At 37.8% G+C, this 14,855-nt stretch overlaps 1 protein-coding gene across 5 annotated transcripts in view; it reads left to right on the top strand.

Moving 5' to 3' along the window:
- The window catches only part of CACNA2D1 (calcium voltage-gated channel auxiliary subunit alpha2delta 1), a gene marked incomplete at both ends in the record, with an annotated part of 429,826 nt that overhangs the window by 300,696 nt on the left and 114,275 nt on the right, over positions 1 to 14,855 (top strand). For all 5 annotated transcript variants that reach the window (XM_082308450.1, XM_082308448.1, XM_082308449.1 and 2 more), the window contains one exon: positions 3,447 to 3,578. In XM_082308450.1, coding sequence (XP_082164576.1) covers positions 3,447 to 3,578 — 132 coding nt within the window. The remainder of the gene's footprint in view (positions 1 to 3,446; positions 3,579 to 14,855) is intronic.

The raw sequence follows: 14,855 nt of genomic DNA, 5'->3' as shown, positions 1-14,855 counted from the left end.
CACAAATGTGGGTGCATTCTGTTCAAGTATACTTGTATATAGAATGAAAACAAACAAACAAACAAAAGACCCTGAATGAAGGGATCAAGTTTGAATTACAGATAGCAAACTGCTCCAGGAGTAATTGTTTTAATGATTGTACAATCAGCTGTTTACATATCAGTCCCACCAAATGAACTCTGTGTGTCTCTTCCAAGCACAAATTCTTGTTGTCATAATGAGAAAGTGAATTAAGAGGGAAGTGATATATGTTGAAGTTACATGTGTGTAAATCTGTTACATCTGTTAAAATTTATTTCTGAAATGAGACCTGGGTACTTAATTATGAATTTCTGTAGTGCAGGAAGATATGTTTTTCAGTACCTGAGAACAGATATGTTACATACTGTTAGTAGCTCTTCCAAGATTTATTTCATTTTACTTCTGTTTGGGTGCTCTGTTCTTGTTGCTCATCTTGAATTCCATATTATTTTTTTTTTTAATTCCAACTTCATGTGTTGGGGTTTTCCCCCCCACACTGAAAGTTCCCTGGATTTTTTTAGGGTGCTGTGTTTGTCTCTGGGAGACAGTTGTAGAGGAGGAGGAGGAAGGGGAAAGTGGGACGTAAATAAGATCATAAAACTCTTGACTCTGACTATAAAGCATCACTTCTCCACAAATATTACAAATAAGAACTAGTAAGCTATATTTCTTGCTTTATAGCCTAATCTCAACAAGTCTAATAAAATGTTGAAATTATTAGGTCCAATATATCCATTCAGTACTTCAGTACTTAGTTATTTTACTATTTGTAATTGCCTCCTTAGTTTCTCCTTCTTTGTATGTGCATGTATTTTTAATATATATTTACATATATATGAATGTGTATGTGCAGTTGTGTATGTGTGTAAACATATACGTTCAAATATATATATGTAACTCACTGCAATACATTTTTGGATGATATTACAATGATACTTTTTGCAACAGTCTTTGTAAATGTAGTAATATGTTTAAGGTGTCTTTATTGAATATAATTTATTTGTTAGTAAGCTTACTGTCTGAAGGAAATCTTGTCTTTAGAAATATTGTGCCGCATTTCATATGTGAAGAGTTTTTCTTCATGGTGTGCATAGCCACTGATTTAGAAAAGCATTTATGAGCATGATTAACTTAAAAATATTTTTTTCCTAATTAAATATTTTGCTGAATAGGAATGTCAGTGGTCTGACCAGGGTGGTAAAGTCACTGACAGATTTGGGGGTAGAGGCTGCAGCAATTTTAAGTCAGGTCATAAGGCCAAAGAAATGCACTGGTTTATATTGTTATGGGGCTTGGGAATTCATAGAGGATCCTGAAACCTAAATGCTTTGTCAGTTGGCAAAGGGGTAAGAACTATCGTCTCCCATGTGCCATAAATAAGTGTCCTCAGCTCCAGTGCCCTAAATGCCACCAGGAACCATTGGCATAGGCTTCCACTGGGCCAAGTACTCTGTACATCAGATGAGGAAAAGGTAACAGGAAAAAATAAAAATTCAAGCAAGAAAGGAAATTCTTGTCTGAGTAAGTAAAGGACAGAGCTTCTAATGACTTCATGGAGCCACTTCTGGAAGTAAGATCTGAAACAAAGTCAAGTTTAGAAAGTCTGTACATAATACTTAATAACACAATTGATCACACTGGATCTAAAAGAAATAATTGAACAGCAACCATTTTAAAATGATAATAAACTTCTCATGGTGCCTCAGGGAATTACTCCTCTTTCTTAAGTAAACGTATATATTTATAACTATCTACTTGACAGAGAGACAGGTATATAGTATAAGCTTGTTGCTTACAGGGAATCTCAAGAGTTAGAAATTTCATTTGACATTTCTATAAAAAGCTGTATCTTGAGAGAGTAATATTATCTTAAAACTACTTTGAAAAAAACAGATAAACCTTTCTGCCAAACACATGGTGTAGCAATTTTCTCCTTAACCTTTAAAAACAAGCCTATAAAATTTAATGTTGTGATCTCATTTCTCTAGTACCTGTTAACAACCTCACTTTGGAAATGGGCTGTCAAATGTTAACTTTCAACCTGTCCTTATTTTTATTGTTTCTTTTTTTCATGGAGCAGAGGGCTAGAATGCAGACCTACATACCAAATTTTGTACTGTGATGCCGCTCACGTGCCTTAAATGTGAACTCTTTTTATTTCAGCTTGACTTGCTCGTTTGCAAGAGAAGCTGAATTTTCTTCCCTGTGTGCACTACCATAGCGTACGCAGGATCTGTATTGCAGTGTTGACTTTCATAGGATTTATACCTACATCTTTAACTGCTTTGATTTTTTTTTTGTCCATTTAGTTCCCGTTCCACTTTTGGCTTGCTAATCTAGGTGTTTCAGTTTTAGAAACATTTCTTACAATGCCATTAAGCAACACAAAAGAAAGAATTAGTGACCAAACCAAGAAAAAGCCCTTGCTCTTTCTAATTAACTGAATACCTGCTATTGCCCAACATGATTAAGATTTGGGGGGGGGGGGGGGGGAATTAATGAGATATTTACTGCTGATTAAATGAGGTGAAAAGCGTAATTTATCATAAGTTATATCATAATGTATTCTGTATCACAATAAAATTTCATTGACTACTGACTATAGTCAAATGACTATTACTGTAGCAGTGTTCATCAATTTTAGAGTAAGTCTCCCAAAGTATCTTTTTTTGAAAAAGGCACAGAACATGTTAATATATTATATATTTGACTGATTAAAACAAGCATTGGTACAGGACAACTTTGCAAATATAAGCTTCTGTATAACTGGCCACATAGTGTTTAGCTGAAATGTGAATTTTCTTGTATTTTAAGTTCATTGTGGAACTGACTCAATTCATAAATATTAATGTCCACACTGCTGATCTTTCTGTAAGTGATCGCATCTATGAACATTAAGATCTTGTTAGTGTGCAATAATGAGTACTATCGTGCATGTGATCCCACCTTAGTGTTACAATTCAAGTAACTCATCATTATCTTTTTCCCATGTAATCCCTTTACAGCATCCATTTGGAAAGGGAAATTTTTGTTATGTTTATCACCTACTTTTGTTGATGACATTCTAGTCTTTCTTATGCAGTGTGCTGTGATTAGTAGCAGCATCAACTTTATAGGCTTGCATTTACTTTTCTATAGCTGGGAAGTGCCACTAGAGTGACATCTCAGAAACAAAGTATTTACAGGAGATAATGACGATGCAAATAAGTAGTTATTGCATACCAGTAATGCAATGGGAAGAAGGAAGCATGAGGAACTTAAAGAAAATTCCCAAGGAGGAGCAGTGTGTTTCGTTAAATTTACTTTGTTGTTTAGTTAAATAAATGTTATTACGTTCTGCAATAGTTCAGTTTGCTTTTTTGTAGTCATTGCTGCTTGTGTTAGGATGTAACTTTGTAATACCAAATATGTTTTGCTTTTCACAGCAACGATAGTGTTAAATGAACTCAACTGGACTGCAGCGTTGGATGATGTATTCAAGCGGAACAGAGAAGAAGACCCCACTTTATTATGGCAAGTTTTCGGTAGTGCAACTGGCCTCGCTAGGTATTACCCAGGTAACTGAAGTCTTCTAAAGAACTGTCCTATGCCATGTATTGCCTTAAAAATATTCTGAATTATTTACAAGCAATAAAAGATAACTAAAGATGACTTTCTTACATAGATGGGGTTTCTGTATATCAGAAGTAACTCAAAGACTGTGAAATTATTCTGGAATAAAGCTAGTATGAGGGGGAAGAAACTGGGGGTGAAATATGTAACTAGTATTTTTTACAGCCAGAGGAGCAGAAGGTGATGTCCTTTGAAAAGCTGAACAATTTTATTTTTGTATTGTTTTCTGTGTGTTGCATAAAGAATCAATTGAATATTTACCAGTGAGATTTTTGTACCTGCCTAGTTTTAAAAATAGTGACTTGGTGACTAGACAGACAATCTTATGGTTAAAATCAGTAAAAATACGATTGCACTATGCTATGTTTATGTCCTGCAGAATCCATGATCTCTGACAATATGTCTTTGCTATTAGAGCTAAGGTCAACGAACACAACTTGATTACTTCAACCAGCATCAGCTCCACCTGTCAAAGAATCCCATTACTGGATCACAGTAATTCATTTAAATAGATGTATATTTCACTGAATTTAGATCATCAGTAGCCTTAATTTGATTTTTGATGTGTACTAGCTAATGGAAAGGCTTGTTTTATGGCAAGGCATACTGCCTGTGCTGCTGCTGTTCTTGTTAAGTGATGCTGTTATCAGTGACAGAATGATGTGTCCACTAGATATAAGACAATCGAGTGCAGTGTCTTGTCTCTTGCCTACAACTGGTTAAGGAAGAACTTTCAGATCCTCTCTCTTCTGTTTATGCAAGATTGTTGGTGTTTCTGAGGGTGAAGGGGATTATTCTAAAGCTGTTACTGTATCATTAGCACAATTGCTAGCACAGGCAGAGAAACTGCCTTAGGCTAGTTTACAGGAAGAAATATTTCATAGCTCTTGAATCCTGTTTGTTTTGTCATGCTAGGTGGTGATGAAATAAATACAGTGAGACGTTGCAGAAAAAATAATATTGAAAATGCTAATTTAATATTTCTTTTCTTTCCAAGTGTTCTGTTTCAACGCTTTTGGGATCTATTAGTACGGTGTTTGGGGTCACCATTTGTCACTGCTTGCTATATAGTGATGTTTTCCCAGTGCTGAAAAAGAAGTGTTTCTTCAATATATCTCTGTGGCAATCTCTAGGAAATTAATTTTCAAGTGTAAGGTTATCTTATATACTGAAAAATATATTCTTATGTCTAGCTAACCTGTCTGCTCCAGTTGTTTACTAAAAGAACACAGGAGCCTCAGAATCTCTATGTATTTTTCATTAGAACACCTCTATAAAATGGGAGAAGCTTGTTTTCCCGATTCTTCAGGTGGATATGTTGCTTGTGTGTACTCCACCTGAACACAGATTTATATTTATATATTTTTAATATATATTTTTGACACCCCCACCTGCAGTACTGCATCCAGCTCTGGAGCTCTCAGCACAGGAAGGACATGGACCTGTTGGAGCAGGTCCAGAGGAGGCCACAAAGATGATAAGAGGGCTGGAGCACCTCTGCTATGAGGAAAGGCTGAGAGAGCTGGGGTTGTTCAGCCTGGAGACGAGAAGGCTGCGGGGAGACCTTATTGCAGCCTTTCAGTACTTAAAGGGGGCTTATAAGAAAGATGGGGACAGACTTTTTAGTAGGGCCTGTAGTGATAGGGCAAGGGGGAATGGTTTTACACTAAAAGAGGGTAGATTCAGACTAGATATAAGGAAAAAAACTTTTTACGATGAGGGTGGTGAAAGACAGGAACAGGTTGCCCATAGAGGTGGCAGATGCCCCATCCCTGGAAACCTTCAAGGTGAGGTTGGACGGGGCTCTGAGCAACCTGATCTAGTTGAAGATGTCCCTGCTCATTGCAGGGGGGGTTGGACTAGATGACCTTTAACAGTCCTTTCCAACCGAAACTATTCTATGATTCTATGATTTAGTATAAAAGTCAGATCCTCACACCTCCTGCTTATTCCATAGCTAAGTGCCTAAGTCTTTATTAGCTGTCCAGCCCTGTCAGACCTTGACTTCAAAAATTCCTGGGTAATTCCCTGATTCTTAGATTTTACACACACCCACCCACCCACCCACACAGCAAGCTGGAGCAGTCTGACAGTCGTTAAGTTGTGTATGCATTATTCTGTGCATCTTCTCCTTCCCACTTCCTTCCATTTATAGCTCAAAGTGGTAAGCCCTTTGGGTTTTAGATTTTTAGAACAGGTCTTTGTGCAAGTTTGTCCATATTTCTCTTTTTGTAAACTCTTTGTCTCAGTTTGCAGAGACCTATCTGGCACACATGAGTTTTCTGAAAATGAAACCAAGTTTCATATACTGGTATGGATGCTTTTCACATTTGCTTTTTGAAAATATTATAAATTGTAAAACGTTGTTTCATTATATTGGCCTCAGGTAAGCCTGCTTCAAAGTGATTAATTTCTCCATAGTGATGATATTTTTGAAAGAATTTTGGAAGTATAAAAAACTAAAATTAAAATGCATAGATAAGTCTGCTCATTATTAGCTGAAATGCATCCACTCAGTCTTTCCTCCCTTAAAAAGAATTGATCTTTGGTACCTTTAAGCTATAGAGGGTGTCTTCAATCACAGGTTTCTTGAACTAATGTTTTTATCTGATAGTATCCCACTGCCTTGAGTAATGGGTTAGACGGTACATCACTTCTGTCCTAAGTAGGCTCTTAGGCCGTTCTTGTCACCGCAGTAACCAGCAGCATGAAGGATCTTTCTATGACTGACCCCATGGGTGGAAAGTACGTGTGAAATATAAGATAATTTTTCTACTACATATATCCCCTTGTTTCCTACAGATACTCTATTTTTGGTACTGTTGTACACTCCTCTAGCATCACATATATGATTTCATATAATTTTCAGCTGTGCTTTGTCTGCCTCTTTGGTACATTTGTGTTCCCTTGTCTCTATCAAGAGGACAAGACAGCTTCCTTCTGACTATGACCTAGGTTGAGATAAATGGCATTTAGACCAATTCCTTTCCTTGGACCTTCTTCTTTATGCACTAAAATAAATGGTATTAGGCTTAGATACAATAGTAATTAAATGCAGTAGAATAGGAATAGGAAACTCTATTTTGAGAAAGTAGCTAACAGCATCATGTAGAGGAAGTGACAGTACCAAAGTATTTGCTTCCTTTAATGTTACAATGTAATTAGTCTATCAAATGTTCCTTATGCAAAATGTCATTTTTACTGAGGAGAAAACCACATTCTATGTGGTGTTACCTTGGTTTTGTTTTGAAGAAGAAAATATGTAATCCAGGTAAGCCAGATTTAAGAAGATATTTGTATAGATGGATAGATACGGATGTGCAAGAAAGCTAAGTATTAGCAATATATAAACACACAGATATGTTGATATTTGCAGTGATAGCAGAACCAGTGCCAGGCATAAAAGGGAAATGTACAGCCACTTCCTATGTTTACCCTACAAAATGCCCCAATAGAAACATTAGAGACTGCATTTAGATCAACTTCTCTCTTTATAGATTAATACATTACTTGCTTCATTTTGTTTATTAACTATTTTTCCCTAGAGTATACTCGGTTCAGCTCTCATTCTCAAACATCAAGACAGAAATGGCAGAGACGAGCCAAAGATGTAGGATACCTCCATAGGTCTCAAACCTTTTTTTTTTCACCTCTTTCAGTTAAGGTTTTAATCAGCTTGAGTTAAAGAGTCAGTATGAGTCTCCTCATACTGAACTTTTTCTTCTTTAAATTATTTAAGGAAGTGTGTCTTGCCTAAAATAATTTTAAAGATTGGTGAGGGTACTTAGTATCAACATTTTCATTAGTTTCAATGGCAGCATATTTGTGAAGAGAAATGTTATGCTCTATTACTGTGCTGGCAACCATCCATTTTGATATGAAGATGCCAAGAGCAATTTTGAGATTTCTATTAGCTATTCTATGAGCTCTGAACAACTTGAGTAAATAAACAGTAGTTTAATAAAAGAGCTCAGAAGAATAAACAAATAAAGTGAATGGAACTTTTAGGAAGGATGTAATATATATGCATTCTTACGTTTAAAGTTATGTATCACAAATTAGTCTTTCTCTCAAGAGAGGGTTTCAGCATTGTAAGAATGCATTGTCCTTTCTACATACATTTATGGCATTGTACCAGAATCAAGACAGGAATCTCTGTCTTCAGGTGATGAAGACACCTGATAAAATTCTTAATTTAAATGGTAAGTGTACAAGAGGTAGAGGCAAGGACAGGTGATGTGGGAGGAATATAGAGACACTGTACGAGCATGTAGAAACACAGTTAGAAAAGCCAAAGCCCACTTGGAGTTGAATCTAGTGAGGAATATGAAGGACAACAAGAAGAGCTTCTACAGGAATATCAGCAACAAAAGAAAGACTAAGTAAAATATGGACTTGCTGCAGAATGTGGGCCGGCTGCTCCCTGCTGGGACAGAGGCCTTGTTGACAAAAGGCACGGAAAAGGCCAAGGTACTCATTACCTTCTTTACTTCAGTCCTTACTCGTAAGACCAACCCTCAGTAACTGAAGGCCTCTGCAATCGGAGGGAAGTTCTGGAGCAAGGATGACTTGCCCTCAGTGAAGGAGAATCAGGTTAAGGAACATTTAAACAAACTGGACATGCACAAGTCCTTGTGACCTGATGGAGTGCACCCATGAGTACTGAGGGGACTGGTGGATGTCATTGCAAGGCCATCCTTGATTATCATTGAAAGGTCACGGAAACTGGGCGAGGTTCCTGAGGTTCCTTCTGAGGAACAAGTGTCACTTCTACCTTGAAGAAGGGCAAGAAGGAGGATCTGGGGAACTACAAGGTGTCAGACTCACCTTAGTCCCTGGGAAAGTGATGGAACAAGTCCTCCTGCAAATTATTTTGAAGCATAGTAAGGACAAGAAAGTGATTGGGAGTGGTCAGCATGAGTGAAAGGGGAAGTCATGCCTGATCAACATGATGACTGTCTATGATGAGATGACAGACTTGGTGGATGAGGGAAAAGCAGTGGTTATTTGTCTTAACTTCAAGAGGAAGTCTTTTGACACTGTTTCCCCTAGCATCCTCATAGACAAACGATGAAGTACAGCTTAGATAAATGGACAGTGAGGTGGACTGAAAACTATCTAAACTGATGGTCTCAAAGGGTTATGAGAAGTGGCATGAAGTCCAGCGAGAGGCCAGTCAAAAGTTGTGTACCCCAGGATTCAATACTGCGGTCAGTGCTATTCAGCATCTTCATTAGTGACCTGGATGATGGGACAGAATTCAACCTCAGCAAGTCTGTAGATGGTACAAAACGGGGCATGGCTGATGATACACAGTCCCTCTGCCATTTAGAGGGACCTCAACAGGCTCGAGAATTGAGCTGACAGGAATCTCATGAAGTTCAACAAAGGGAAATGCAAAGTTCTGCATCTGGTAGAGGAATAACTGCAGGCACCAGTACCTGCAGGAGGTTGACTAGCTGGAAAGCGGCTTTACAGAAAAAAAAGGGGTTCTGATGAACAAGTTGGACATGGACAATGGCAGCCTGGACTGCATTAGGCAGAGCGTTTCTAGCAGGTGGAGGGAGGTGATCATTCTGCTTGACTCAGCACTGGTGAGACACATCTGGAATGAAAGATGCTGTTCTAGACTCCCCAGTGCAAGAGAGACAGAGACTTACTGGAAGGTCACAAAGATTATAAAAGACTTGGAGCATCTGTCATATGAGGACAGGCTGAGAGAGCTCACTTTCAGCCTGGAGAAGACGAGGCTCAGAGGGAACTTAAAAGTATGTATAAGTAGGTGATGGGGAGGGTGAGCAGTCTCCATCATAGGAGAGTTTTCCTTTTTACTCTGTTTTCCCACACTTCCAAAAGAAAACTTGAAAAAAATCACTTTGAAATCTTACTACTGTCATTTAGAACAACAGAAACATCAACATCCTCTGTAATTGTATTCATAAAATGTCTAGTTGTGTTTGCAGTATCTGTCCATGTAGAGAGTTTCCAAGAGTACCAGCACTGCTGGGCCTGTATGGAGGGCACAGCTGATAGATTAGCCAGAGGAAAGGTACTCATCCACATGCAGAACACTTTTTGACTTACATCCAATCTTACCCTATTTTGTAGAATTACTGTCAGTTTGGAAGTAACAGTGTACTCAGTGCTTGCTTCAGGAAGTAGGCTGTTATTTATTTATTTATTTATTTATTATTTTTTCTTCAGTACAAATACTAATGTGTGGAAAAGACAAGGTGAAAAAGTTGGACATATTGAGACCTCCTGGTGCACACAGTGCTTGTGCTGGGGTCAGCTTCACGTCAGCCTGGCAAGTCCATATTGACAAGGCAGCTCTGAGGTCAGGCTGGGAAGTCCCCGAGTCAGGGTCAGGATCAGCAAAGTACAACATGGTGCACAGACATCCACGCAATGTAGCTCAGGCAAGGAGCAAGCACTTGAGCTTAAATGAACCTCCCAAGCAGAGAGGCAGAGGGTCCCAGGAGATTTCTTGCAGCTTTTTGTCCCTCCTCTCTTCCCACGTCAGTAATCCCAGGTTACACGTCTGCACCATGTAAACGTGGGCTTGAATACAGGCAGCAATCGCCTAGGAGGCTGCAGAGCCTGCTGGTGTGTGTAGGGCCCTTCATTTTTAAGGAACAGACTGATTCTATATCTGAAGAAATAAGCATATTTGCATGAGACTACAATTTATTCCATAATCTCTTCTGCTTTCTCTTAATAATTTCCCTCTTGCTCAAAGGGGAAATAATGTTTGCTGAAACAAAGTAGCACCAGACAACATCCTTCTGCTCAGAAACTGAATGGCATTTGTTGGCTTATTGATTGAGGATGAAAAGAAGACTCCGTATGTTTTCTGTTTGTGTTCATCCATCAGTGCAAAAACTAGGTACAGGCCATGCAGTGGTTGTTTGCAAACGATCTGAAAATTATTACACGGGATGTAATGAAGTTAGCTTGCAAGTACTTTGGATTCTGCATGATGGAGATTTTCTGTTCAAGTTGCAGTTGGCCATTTCACCTGTCATTAACACAGAGCTACTACTAACACATCAAAAATGGAAAATGCTACAGGTTTAATATACAATATACAGTTGCCCAAAATTTGGATATTTTCTGAGCATTTCATTTAAATTATTTTACATTTAATAATTCTTAACAATAGTTAAAATGTGTTAAAATTGTTAAAATAAGTTAGCAGACTGACTGGTGAAGTTGTCAAGTCATTGAAATCAAATGGCTCAGACATTTTAAGTGAGTTTTTTCACAGCCAACTGTAATGCCTCGGTCTTCATGTTACAAGTATATTATTACTAGAGGCATTTTTTCTCATAAACTTAGCCTTGTAAGCAGTACGTACAAAATCCTTTGTGATCAATATGCAAGTAAATGCAACATTCTCATGAAGCCATAGGGGAGGGATTTCTGTTGTTTAAGCTTTTGTTACTAAACTTAATTTCCATAGCAAGAAGATAACAAGTGATGGATGAGATCAGATTCAGTAAAATTAAATTCAAGCTGCATTGAAATCTGGGAATTGAAAAAAAAATGGGCAAAAATATGAACGGTTTTAAATATCCATATGCCAGAATGTAACTGAAATCAGAATTTCAGTTACTTTGCGCCGACAAGCCTGACCAGAAAAGGCAGACCCAGGCATAAAGGCATGTAGTGCGTATGTATTGCGTTGTGTTAGACACGGTGCTGTTTGGTGTGTGGTCCTGTCTGACTTGCAGCCACAGGGACCTTGAGGTTGTTATCCTGTGCTACTGTCCAGTGCGTGCTCAGAGGCTATCTTGAGTCATCTCAGAAAACAAGGAATCTCCATTTACCTGGTGGCATTTTAGGGAATTAGTTACAGCTTCTTTTCTTCTTTTCAACCTGAAATCACAATCAGCTTTTCCGAACATCTCCCACGTATGACTTGTAGGAGAAAACCCTTCTTGTTTCTTAATGTTCAGATTGCAAACAGAATTTTAGCTGAGTTGTCTGCAGAAGGCAAGATAGAACGGGGCGTATAAATAACTTATTTTCTTTCCTTTTTGTTTTTGTCTGAGGGCTCAGTTGTCTTGAATGCATGTTTTCAATTCTCGTTTCTTTACAAAATCCACCAGGTTTGCAAATATTTGTAGAAGTTTCCAGCCTTTGTCCTGCAAGGGAACAGTTTTCCATTATTTGTGTATAACTCAAGAGTAAGACTCAGTTTTCACTACCATGAAAGAAAGCTGCAATGTGTTCTGTGGGGTTTTTTTAAGCAAACCCTCCTGAAATTTGATATTATGGAATTCTAAAAGGCAAATTTTTGGAAACAGTAAACAAAATCAGAAGAGTTTCTTTGGGAAAACTGTGAGCCACCAAGTTTAAAATTTGGACTCTCTGTGAGATGGCAAAAGAGCACAAATTATTATAAATGTTGAAGCACCTTCTCAGTAGTACTAGTAGATGTACATCGTCCTGCCTAATTTTTGAGTTTAGACTTCTAATTCTAGAAACCGGTATTAGCTTTTAAGATGTCATTTTAAGATGACACTTGCCTAATTCTAGTCTGGACATAGGTTTTCAGCAGTTTTTGATTCAAATTAAAAGCAGTAATCTGGCAGCATTTTAGCAAGATCATTGAAGTTACCAAATAGACACCTGAAATGGATGAATATTCTCAAAGGATGTATCTCATTTACCAGATATGGACTATCTAATACAGAATATTTGATGCCTTTTTAAAAGATAAGAATAAATGACAAGAATCACAGAATCACAGAATGGTTGAGGTTGGAAGGAACCTCTGGAAGTCACCTGGACCAACCCTCCTGCTCAAGCAGGGCCACCTAGAATCTGTAATGCAGGTCAGGTTTTGGGTTTTTTTTATAATATTGTTTCCAAAGAGACTTTTCTTTGGTAGCAAGAGTTTGAAAAATTAAACTCTTTTTTTTTTTTTTTTTTTTTTTTAAATCTTGAATCCATTCCCTGTGGGCTTGCACACTTAGAGCTTCATTGACTCCATGTAGACAGAAAAGTACTTTAATATAGATCAGACTGCAGATTTAATTTATAATTAACCACAGACCGGTGGACAAATGTGTTACACAAAAATAAATTAATTAAAAAGTAGTTTAATATGGTTTGACAGATGTTAAGCTACTTACATTTTGTGAGGCATCTACCCAGCTATTTGTGAGGCATCTACCCAGCTAATTTTACTGCTCAGTTTTAGAAAGCAGCTATCTGAAAGAACAATTTAATATCAAATTTTTGGCAGGCTACTTGGAAGTGTAGGTACAAAGCAACCAATTCGTCTTTTAATCTTGAAATCCTTCTTGATTATAGAGGTAATGAGGATTATAATTGTAAATCAATGTTTCATTAAAATACTCCAATGGGAAGCATATTATTTTCACTGTAGCAATTACTAATTAAACAAATTTAAAAACCACTTTGTATTTATGTGCCTTTTGCCAGATACCACCTCTCTCTTTGTTTAGTGTTTTTTTTTTTTTTTTTTGTAAGTCTAAGATCCTTAGTAAAGGATGTATTTTGTTTTGGACTGCAGACAGCAGACATTTATTTGCAGTTAAATATGATATAGGAGTCTTTCTAGTTACAGCAATAAATACACTTAAGAAAGTTTGGCTGCAAAGGATTACTCAAATGAAACACACTCTTGATTTAGATGAATGTTTAGTAAAAAACCTGTTTGATCAGCAACACCAACTCAGCTCTCCTGGGGAAGTATACTAAATAATATTTGCCAAAGGTAATACTAGAAAGGGTGGTACTGATATGGATAGTTTCAGATTCCAGTTAGTGGGTTTTATATAGGAATAACAGTAGCATGAAGATGCATGAACAGATTGAGCATCTTTCATGAAGAAATGTTGAACCAAGACTTGGTGTGACAGTGTTTGGTCTGCAGTGTGCTGAAGGTGGCAATGTGCCACACTTGGTCAAGATCTGAAAAGTTGAGGCAATTGATAACAAAAATAAAACTGAAAAAGAAATACTATCCTGTCCCCAGATGTTCCAGATCTTCCCACTTCCATCTGGAGATTTAACAAGGGCCTATGGGAAATTAAATTTAAAACTTGCTTTCCCAAAACGGTATGTCTGGCAACTTCCACTCTCCCAAAGTGCTGCATAGCTCTGTGACCTCTCTTTTGGGTTGTTTTGGTTTTTTTCATAGAGGAAAAAGCAGCCTCCAGCCTGCAGCTCTGTGTCCATTCTCTTATCACGCAGCCTGGACATACATATGTGTCATCTTCGTTTGACCTTACCCATGTTAGAGAAGAAGGGCAGGAGAAGAAAGGAAATGGGTAGAGGAGAGCTTTGTTTTGGCTCTGTCGAGGCTCATATAACTATGGGAAAGCCAGTAAAAAGTGCTACAATATCAACTTCTTAGGTGAACATTAGGAACTTCATACTCATGAAGACAAATAGTGTTTCCTAAGGAGATCAACTCTTTGCCGGACTCCAGGTGAACTAGACATGAAGTAGCATTTCGAGATGTTGGCAGTCCTGTCATTTATGGAGTCATGACTCTGTTTACTTGCGGAGTATTTAATTCAAGTTGCAAAGTATCTCTGAATTTCAAGTCCGTCTTAGCTAAATTAGTAGATACTGAACAAGGCTAATTTTGGAACTGAATGTCTACATAATCTTAATTCTTACTTTAGGCACATCTGAGCATGTCTTAGTCATGCTTACAGGTGTTTCTTAAGCTCATCTGCTCCCTCAGCTTTAAAGATATGTCTGTACTCATAAATGGCACAAGTCAGAGTTTTATTAGCATCCTTTAGACAGCCCCATGGTGTGACTGAAGGGACAACACATGCTGGCAGCCTATCCCAATGGACAGCACTGGACCCCGTTTTGTTTCTTCTATACTACAAGGTTCTCCTGTCCTGTTCTAGGAGGCTTCATGTTCTCAAACACCCCTAGATTATTTTATGCTGTACTGCAGGGCATATGTATACTTCATGGCATATAACACACAGCTTAATTTTCATCCCCAAAACACCTTCTGACAGGCAACAACTCAACTCTCACCTTCCTTCAGATGTTTTAAACTAACCCCCTGCAATGTGTCATAAGGCTGAAGAGATTCAGAGGGGAGTCAAAGCCAAATGATTTGTAATGTGAAAATGAGAATAGTTCTCACCCCTATTTTGTTTATCAGTAGAGACATAATACTTTGTTCTCTACTAACAACAAGCCAAACCATCTTTATTTTT

This window comes from Platalea leucorodia (assembly GCF_965183815.1).
Source record: "Platalea leucorodia genome assembly, chromosome: 4".
NCBI classification, from domain to species: Eukaryota; Metazoa; Chordata; class Aves; order Pelecaniformes; family Threskiornithidae; genus Platalea; species Platalea leucorodia.
Note: the sequence above shows the minus strand (reverse complement) of the source record. Positions and strands in the feature narration are given on the sequence as shown.